Source organism: Penaeus vannamei, chromosome 11 (assembly GCF_042767895.1).
Source record: "Penaeus vannamei isolate JL-2024 chromosome 11, ASM4276789v1, whole genome shotgun sequence".
Classification (NCBI taxonomy): Eukaryota; Metazoa; Arthropoda; class Malacostraca; order Decapoda; family Penaeidae; genus Penaeus; species Penaeus vannamei.
In genome coordinates, this window is record NC_091559.1 from 31,457,121 (window position 1) to 31,467,120 (window position 10,000).

At 37.3% G+C, this 10,000-nt stretch overlaps 1 protein-coding gene across 1 annotated transcript in view; it reads left to right on the forward strand.

The window, feature by feature from the left end:
• Positions 1–10,000, forward strand: part of LOC113828579 (beta-1,3-glucosyltransferase) — a 17,431-nt gene that overhangs the window by 7,173 nt on the left and 258 nt on the right. The window contains exons 3-13 of the mRNA XM_027381584.2: positions 338–385; positions 852–955; positions 3,478–3,551; positions 3,708–3,819; positions 4,087–4,223; positions 5,194–5,374; positions 5,540–5,687; positions 6,246–6,390; positions 6,677–6,821; positions 7,472–7,597; positions 8,353–10,000. The exon at positions 8,353–10,000 is cut by the window's right edge and continues 258 nt beyond it. Coding sequence (XP_027237385.2) covers positions 338–385; positions 852–955; positions 3,478–3,551; positions 3,708–3,819; positions 4,087–4,223; positions 5,194–5,374; positions 5,540–5,687; positions 6,246–6,390; positions 6,677–6,821; positions 7,472–7,597; positions 8,353–8,532 — 1,400 coding nt within the window. The 3' untranslated portion in view covers positions 8,533–10,000. The remainder of the gene's footprint in view (positions 1–337; positions 386–851; positions 956–3,477; positions 3,552–3,707; positions 3,820–4,086; positions 4,224–5,193; positions 5,375–5,539; positions 5,688–6,245; positions 6,391–6,676; positions 6,822–7,471; positions 7,598–8,352) is intronic.

Here is a 10,000-nt window from a genome sequence, read left to right on the forward strand (position 1 = left end):
ACTCACACTCACACTCACACTCACACTCACACTCACACTCACACTCACACAGACACACACACACACACACACATACTGACACACACATACACACACACCATTCAATTAACCACCACCCTACTCATCATCCTGTGTGTGTGTGTGTGTGTGTGTGTGTGTGTGTGTGTGTGTGTGTGTGTGTGTGTGTGTGTGTGTGTGTGTGTGTGTGTGTGTGTGTGTGTGTGTTTGAGTTTTTGTCTGTAAGTGGGAAAAAGAGTGAGTGTGAATGTGTACATGAAAATGAGTGTCTGTTAAGTTCTCTGTTTTTCACTAATTATTTTTATATTTGTATTTGCAGTTATTACTTTCTTCTTTCTTTGGTGCCCAGTCTTCTCCGCTGTAGAAGGTAGGTAAAATTATTGTCTTTTGCAGGCAATGGATATATGGTAAAATATCTGGAAAAATTATAAGAATAGTATCATGTATATAATATTGCTAGAGGGATTGCATATGAAGTCGTACCTACCATTACAGATTGCAACAGGAACAATGAAGGGAAGGGCAAGAAAACACACGAATATGCATATGGGCATATTCGTGTGTTTTCTTGCCCTTCCCTTCGTTGTTCCTATTGCAATCTGTTCATCATGAATTCCTCACTACCATTACCTGAAATGGAATGTCAGTAGTTGTCATCTTTGTGTGATATTATGTGTCACTAAATCCTGAGATATTTCCTCATATTTATGGTGTGGAGATGCTTGACTGAGATCTCCATTACATTCACTGGAAAGGGGTCTAATATTTGTGCAGTCTAATGATACTGTTATATTTTATATAGAATTCTGAGCTTGCTTACGTGTTGCTTACAGATGGAATTGTATTTGTGGTTGTGAATCAGAAAACAGTACAACATGTTGAAGAGGCAAGGCTGTTGGCAGAGGACATTGCTAAGCAGCTCAGAGAAGTTAACCAGGTATGATTTACTCTTGTAGAAAAGGAGTTACTGGGGAATAGTCTTGGGATTTGCTGATATTTGCGATTAATTTGATGTGTTATTGAAGGGGATTGTCTACTTTTTTTCAATCTCCTTTACCGATTTTAATGAAAACCACTCCCTTTTATTTAGACCCTAGTGAGATCTCAGAGATTTTTTTTTTTAATCACCAAAAAACTTTTTGAGTTATAGTCAAAAATACAAGAAATGAATATTAAAAAAAAAAAACTTGCCCAAAGTTAGAAAATTTTTAAAAATCCCCCCAAAAATTACACAGGCATTCTGATTGTTTTTTTTTTTAATAGATTCATCCTAAATCTGGGGAATGTTTGGTATACTTTTTTCAATTTCAACTTGGTTTATTTGGGGGGGAATATTATACCTAGATGACTATTAGGTGTCAAAAAAGTTTACTTTTTACATATATATGTCATTTTTACAAGAAGCACAGGGAAGAATTGAAAAAACTTATTTATCTACAAAATGAGACATAAAATGCATGTGCAAGAGCTTTCGTGTGTAAATAAGTATACTCTCAAAATAATGGTAGTTGAGGTTTTTTGTATCTTTTCATGATTATTTTGGCATTAACGATAAAAGATGGAAGAATAATGTTCATGCAACATAATCTCCTATCATCTACTTACATTCTGAAGTCTTGCAGAAATTCCCAATACATAACAGTGTCACAACAAGCTACTTATCTTACAGTGGGATCCCATTGCTTTGGGTGTCTCTCGGCGCAAATTGACCATTTTAGAAATTTTCTCTAAAATCCCCCCAAAATAATACAGGCATTTTGATGCCATTTTGTAATTGAACCAAGTTTTATCTATTGTATGCCTGAAGCACATTTATCGATTTCGAGCATTTTTTTTTTTTTGTGAATATTTTACGTAGATGACTTTTAGAGCACCATAAAATATATATCACTTTTACAAGAAGCACATGAAAAAATTGCAAAAACTAATCACATCATGCAATAGATCTGCAATTCAGCTACAACATGAGTCATAATACATTTATTTTTGACAAAAAATGTGTTTGCTACATGTGAATATGTTATGTATAGAAATATTTCAATTTTTTTCCTCTTCAAATTTTTTAACAGTTTGGATAACAAATCATATATATGAAATAGTTCTATATAATATAATCATCCATTATTTCCCTTTATTATTGCTCTATTAGGGTTTTACAACATATACTGGTCTGAATTATCGTCATTCTCTTGCAGGCGCTCACATATTCTTGAGGCGAGAGTATTCCATGATCTTATATTTATATATATTGTTACCTCTGTTTGTTTGTTTGCTTGTTGATTATTTGTTTAATGTTTGTTTTTTTGTTAGCAGGATTATTCAAAAAGTTATGAAGAGATTTTGATAATTTTACCAGAGGTGTATCTTAGTCTAACGTAGATGCCATTTCATTTTGATGGCCATCTGGATCATGGTCTGGATCCAGGATTTTTTTTTTATTAAATCATGAACAGAGGTGTGTTTTAGCCTAACTTACATCACATTAAATTTTGGTGGTGATCTGGATCATTTTGCAAATTTACCCCTGTTTTGGGGGGGTTGTATGTTCAAAACACTTTGCTGAAGGATGAAACTGACAAAATATGATCCAAACATAAACAAAATAAAATACTCTACATGAGTGACATATTGCTTGATTTTAACGTTTTTTCGACTTTTGTGATTTTATATTTACAGGGGGTCCTCGACTCATGATGGAGATCTGTTCCTACAATGGCATTGTAACCCAAATTTTGACTTAAGTCTGAACACACCTTAATACAGTACAGGTACATATGTATATATGTACCAGAGTCACTCACATATGCTAATGCAGTATGAATATATAACAAGACACTTCTATGACATTCATGAAAACATAACAAGGGCTAAAGGAACACGTGGAAGACATTTATCCACGAAATGTTGTAAGTCAAGACTTTCATAAACCGAGGGCCCCCTATATTTGTATAACAAAATTCATTGTTAAATTTTTTTGAACGTTCCCAGATATTTGAGATTATTCCAAAAAAAATGAAGGTTGGTCTCTTGTTATATGAAATTTTATAAGCTATCAGAAAAGAAAATCTAATTTTTAAAATTAAATCTAATTGTTACGTCACAATTGCTGATTTTCTAAGGAAAGGTGAAAAATCTTAATATTTTGGTGGAGATCGAAAGTGGCTGCTACCACCTGAAAAATAGCTGATGGGCCTTCAAAATTTCTTGGGAGATTCAGGGACCCTGAAAGTCTTTGCAAATGCATACAACTCAAAATTGGCAAGGTAGAAGCTTTTGGCCAAAAAACTTGGTAGACAATTCCCTTAATACTAAAAGATATGACATAGATGTTAATGCTTAGTGATATATGATATTAAGATATTAAGAAGGGAAAACCTTCATCATACATTTAACATGGTATCAGCAAAGATATTTAGATATGCAATAGAATTAACTCCTTTCCCCCCAATGCCACCCCAGAAAGGTGCAGTCCATGTAGCTACAGACGACTGGGAGGATGAAGCTGTCTGGACCTATTACCCACTTTTAGAGGAGTATGTGCCATGTACCCTTTGATTGCTGTTGTCTGTGACTAATTGAGACTGACTGAGTGTTCTTGATGGTTGATGAAATTCCAATATCTTTGTAGTGTATTAAATATATCTATGTGAACTTCATTATTAGTTATTACAGCAATTATTTTCATACAGATTAAGCAGAAGACATGGCAAGAACAGTTCCTGGTGTGTGTTTCTCGATGAAACATCCTTGCTCAATCTCCGAGAACTTCTTCCTGCTCTTCAGAAATATCCGAAAGACAAGGTTTTTATTTTTTTATCTTTTAGTTTTTCTTTCTGGATTCCTAATACCAAACAATTGAACTAAATACAACTGCAGACATATTAGAATTTTGATTTCTTGAACTCTGTTGTAATGAAAGGGTTTCTAACTTCTGACACAGTGTCCTTTTTACTACATTTTTTCTAATACTTTAGTATCATTTCAATAACACTTTGATAGCACTTTGATAGCTTTATGATAAAACATTCTTATAGTTTTATAACACATACTACCATTTCTATATTCCAGCAATTGTTCCTAGGTCGTGCTGTGTGGGACCGCCAAGACACGATCATCCACCACTTTGACTCGGTGGACCGTAAGAAACCCTTCCTCTACCCAGACACAAGGGCTGGGATGGCCCTGTCCACCCCACTTATCAAGAGGTTTGGTTGACTGTCCTTAAAAGCCACAAATTAGGACATGTGGGTGAGGGAAGAAGGTTGGATGATTGTGTGTGTGTGTGTGTGTATGTGTGTGTGTGTGTGTGTGTGTGTGTGTGTGTGTGTGTGTGTGTGTGTGTGTGTGTGTGTGTGTGTGTGTGTGTGTGTGTGTGTGTGTGTGTGTGTATGTATGTGTGTGTGTGTGTGTGTGTGTGTGTGTGTGTGTGTGTGTGTGTGTGTGTGTGTGTGTGTGTGTGTGTGTGTGTGTGTGTGTGTGTGTGTGTGTGTGTTTGTGTGTGTGTGTGTGTGTGTGTGTATGTGTTTGTGTGTGTTTGTGTGTGTTTGTGAATATGTATGTGCACGTGTGTGTGTGTGTGTGCATGTGTGCTTATGTGTGTGTGTATGTTTGTGCGTGCATGTGATATGTGTGTGCTTTATGTGGTATAAAAAAGGAATCTGCAAGATTGCATGTAGATAGGTCTTATTTAGATGTGAGGGTGTGTGGGCTGCATGTATGAATATGTCTTGTCATGTTTGTTTATTTTTAGTTTGTAAGGAGAGATATAAAGAGGTGTGTGGTAAAATGAATAATTTGATTACATGCTTTTTAGCTGGAAGAAAAAAAGAGCTCTGACTGTAAGGCAAAGAAGGAAGAGTGATGGTTCTGTGTGTGTGTTTACATTGCTTTGGGTATTGCTAAGTAATAGGCAGCTCTGTGTAAATGTTGTTAGAATCTCGGCAATCATGAATTCCTCCCCCTCGAGTGTAACAGTGTCTTGTGTAGATCTACTTTATATTCTCCTAAAAGTTTTTTTAAAATTTGAATTGAAAGATATTAATAATTAGGATATTTTTCTCAGTGTTGACCACCCTTTCTTGTCTCATTAACATGCAACAAGCATAGAGGTATTACAAAGACACATAGTACAGAGTAGTCATTATTTTCACACATTATTCAATTCTTGCCTTACAGACTGACAAGGAGATGGCTAGATGCAACAACGAGACCCAAGATTGATTTTACTATCGATGCTCAGTATGAGTTCGCTCGCTTTGTAGAGTCAGCAGGGATAAAGCTCACCAATGAGCATACTTTCTGCGTGGAAGCTGAAACGGAAACCTGTGCTGTCACCTTCCAACCTCATAAAACCTGTGTGAGTTTTGCTGTGTGAAATATTGGTGAATGATATAAATTAGACATGGATGTTGATATTCAGAAAATGATCAAAGTTGGGTAATTGGAGTATTATGATGTGGCATACATATTTGAATATAAGGTACTTTTGTTCATTAAATTATTTTTCGCACTACATCTACAGTTATTGAACCAGGATGGGGAGCTGAAGACGGAGGAAATCCACGTGGCAGTGAAGACATGCTCACACTTCCACGATGAGCGACTTCCTGTCATCAAAGACACTTGGCTTCCTGATGCTCCCAACCATGCACTTTACAGTGACAGAGAAGGTGTGGTGTTGTGCACTGTAAATTTTGTGTTGAGTATCTATGTTGTGTGATAAGCAATCTGTGGTTCCTGTGGGTCATTGGATATTTTCACTTTTGTGTCTTGTATTGTATCTTGTGTGTTATATTAGACGATACATTTATAAGATATGGATGGGATGAATAGGGAGTCAAGAATGTGAAAAATCAGTGCAAGAAAGAGAGAGGAGGAGAGGAGGGAGGGAGGAAGGAAGGGAGGAAGGGAGGAGATAGGGAGGGAGGAGAGATGAGTGGAGGAAGGAGAGAGGGAGGGAGGAAGGAGAGAGGGAGGGAGGAAGGAGAGAGGGAGGGAGGAAGGAGAGAGGGAGGGAGGAAGGAGAGAGGAGTGGAGGAAGGAGAGAGGGAGGGAGGAAGGAGAGAGGGAGGGAGGAAGGAGAGAGGAGTGGAGGAAGGAGAGAGGGAGGGAGGAAGGAAGGAGAAAGGGATGGAGGAAGGGAGGAGAGAGGGAGTAAGGGAAGGAAGGAAGAAAGGAAAAATTTTATGAAAACTTTCTACCCAGTTTAATTTCACCCTTCTCTGCAGATCCAGAGTGGGGCACAGTTTCAGTTGGCGTCCCCAACACAGAAAGGGGGCACTGTGGGAAAACTCTTGCCATCATACGCCATGTGGATGATCTTGATACATCTATGAAGTGGCTTGCAATTGTTGATGATGACACTCTTATCAGGTTGGTTTTGTGCAGAGAGATAACAAAGCAAATTTTGCTATGACTGTTTGATGCAGAACATATCAAAGGTTATGAACATTGTTTGATATTTGTATACAAATGCAGCATATTATATTGTTACAAGAATTAATATTTTTTTATCATTATTATTTTTTTTGTAATTGCTTATGATCTATTAGCTAAAACCATGCAATAATATCTGGACTGTCTGAAGATATACTGACAAATATTTCCATCTCAAGATATCAAAATAAAGTGTTTTCTCTTTCTTTTCCCGTAAAAATAGCATTCCTCGTCTAAAGTCGCTGCTCGCCTGTTATGATTCTGACGAAATGATAGCTATTGGAGAGCGTTATGGCTACATGGCAGTCAAAAGACATGGTTACGACTACGTCACTGGAGGGGGCGGGATGATCTTCAGTCGTGCACTGGTAAGGGGAATCAGAATCAAGGAAAGTTGGTCAGAATGATCTCAATCTATTTTAAGAAATTGCTAATACTCACAGTAGGAAAACCATATGTGTATTCCCCTTTAAGCATAAGGGAGTTTGTGATTCAAAGCAAAAACATTTTATGAAAGGTATAGATTGAAATACAAAATTCAGCAGTGAAGTTGAGAAAGAAAATTAAAAGAAGGGTGCAGAAATAGGTTCTTGTAATTAGGAAAACTTTGGTAACATGTTGGGTGGAAGTTGATTAAGGATACATGTAATATGTGGTGAAAGTTAGTTAATGTGAAATTACTATAGTGATTTTGGTCTTTAACTTTAATTCATGAAATGATGCAATTATTGAGTGGTTACATGTTTAAGCTTACTTATTTGAATGAATCGGGAAGGTTGAGAAGGGATGTAATTAAGGGAAGGCAGTTGAAGAGTGACATTAATGGGTGAAAGTTTTTTTAAAAGATACCTGTGTATTTGATTGAACTAGAAATTACAAGATTCAGGCAAGTTTCATATAAGGGAAATTAATATTCAGATATGGAAAAGTACTCCACACTGAAGTCTAAACCACCATGAAAACAATTTTTTATTTGATTAATTTGTTGGTTTAATCACTTTTTATTTTTTTTTCTTAGGTGGAAGAACTTGCTGACCCTGATGTATGCAGCTGTCCAACCATAGACACTCCAGACGATATGTTCCTTGGGGTATGTCTGGCACGTCTCTCGGTACCAGTCACACATGCAGAGGGATTCCATCAGGTCTGTTGACTATATTATTGAATTTCATTCCTTCTTTTTTTTCTTCTTCGTCTGCTTTTCCCTCTTTTGCTCCTTCTCTTGCTCCTGCTCCTACCCCTGTTCCTGCTCCTGCTCCTGCCCCTGCCCCTGCCCCTGCCCCTGCCCCTGCCCCTGCTCCTGCTCCTACTCCCGCTCCTGCCCCTGCTCCTGCTCCTGCCCCTGCCCCTGCCCCTGCCCCTGCCCCTGCTCCTGCTCCTACTCCCGCTCCTGCCCCTGCTCCTGCTCCTACAATACTCTTTCTCTTGCCCCTGCCCTTGCACTTGCTCTCTCTCTTGTTCCTGCCCTTGCATTGCACCTGCTCCTGCCTCTGCTTTTTCTCTTGCTTGCTTTTTCTCTTGCCCCTGCTGCTGCTTTTTCTCTTGCCCCTGCTCCTGCTTTTTCTCTTGCCCCTGCTCCTGCTTCTGCTTTTTCTCTTACCCCTGCTCCTGCTCCTGCTTTTTCTCTTGCTCCTGCTCCTGCTCCTGCTTTTTCTCTTGCCCCTGCTCCTGCTCTTGCTTCTGCTCTTTCTCTTGCCCCTGCTCTTGCTCCCACTCTGCTCCTGCCCCTGCCTTTGCTCTTGGTTGTCCTTCTATTTCTCTTATTGCTATTGCTGCTGTTGCTTTTATTTTATTTTCTGCTAACTTTGGCCCTTTCTCTTTGACAAATGATTAAGATCCAAGAATTTTTTGATAGGCAAATATTCTTTTCAAGCATAACTGTCTCCCTCATGTCCCTAGAGCCGCCCCATGGATTACCCCCCAGAGCTGCTTCAGCCAGAACCTCTCATCTCATTCCACAAACACTGGATGATTGACCCTCGCAAAATCTATGCCCAATGGCTTGATGACAACCCGAAAGGTATGGAAGGGCAGCAGCGGAGGGAGCCATCGACAGCAAAAGGCCACAGTGAATTGTAGGCTCTGAATTGGTGTTTAGGAAATTTGCTTGTACAAGAATAGCAGCTTTGAGAACATTGGAGGAAGGACATCCATGGCTATTGAGGTTATTTAATTTTCTGTATTTGTGTCAGGTTTTTGTAGGTGTTAGAGTCATCAAGACAATCATGCTTTAGGATAAAATTATATATTTTATATTTATTTGTTGCTGGTTATATATATTGCTGTTAGGATCATCATTATTTTTTTTGTTTTTATTTTAATGTGAATTGTGAGGATCTTGTGGATAATCACATCCCAGTGAATATTTTTGTATCTTTGATATCAGATCCTACAATAAGGAAAGAGAAATGGAAAAGGTTGTACAATGCCACAATAACTGTGCCTTTCTGTGTGCATAGACCACTGTGATATAATCTTTATCTCTTGTAGTTAAAGATGGACCAATGAAAGCAAACACTGCCCATTTTACGTGAAGTGAAGATCACTGCTTAGGGTTGGCTTCTTATGGGATATCATTTACACAGTGTGATGTTCTTTAAGGAATAGGACATATCATGGAAGATTATGTGCCTGAAAACAAATGATTAATGATTTTTGTAAATCGATGCATATCCTTTATTCAGTAGATTGCATTTTTTTTTTACAATTAAATGCTGAATATATATAGTGCTGAAACTAGTGAACAATATTTTTGAGAACTGATTAAGAGCTGTAAAGCAATTTTTGTTTTTATCATTAAAAGTATTGATCATAATAGGTGTTCAAAGTGTGACATTTTAGAAATGCTGACTAAAAGAAAGAGTATCATCACATTAAAGAAAAACCGGATTTATGATAGAAATTAAGGAGGGTTGCAAGAAATTGAGTTGAGACGAAATATTACAATGTACTAATTTACTAGAAGTGATTTAGCATTATGGAACCAGTGAATGCAAAAACAGTGAACATTATTTCAAGTGGTTCTTTCAGTATTAAAAGATAGTCACATATACAGATAGACACTGTTTAGTATATTAAAAGCAGCAAATGCATTTACATATGCAATGCACTGACCAAAATGTAAAATACACATATCATTTTTATAGATGTCTTTAGAGCACAGAGTGAGAGAATTTGTAATACACTTGTGCATCCAACAGTGTGATGCTGCAAATAGAACTAGTACAAAAAGACATTCACAGTAGTTGACTTGTGTTTGCTTTTGTTATCTATATGGTTCTGTTTTGTGCAGTTAGAGATGTTGCATTTTGCAGAATCGGTATTGTGTATTGTAATTGGATACGTGACATTTTTCGATAGCATTGAAGGATGATAAAATAAAGGAAAATATATGCGGATAGGTTTAGTTACCAGTTATGATCAGAATCTCTTTGTAATATAGATTTCAATACTCACAAATTATCATATGTATTTTTTTCCTGTGTATATCTTTTTTCTTTTCTTGTAATATAATATCAAATATTCACACTGTAGATATGTGCTCATG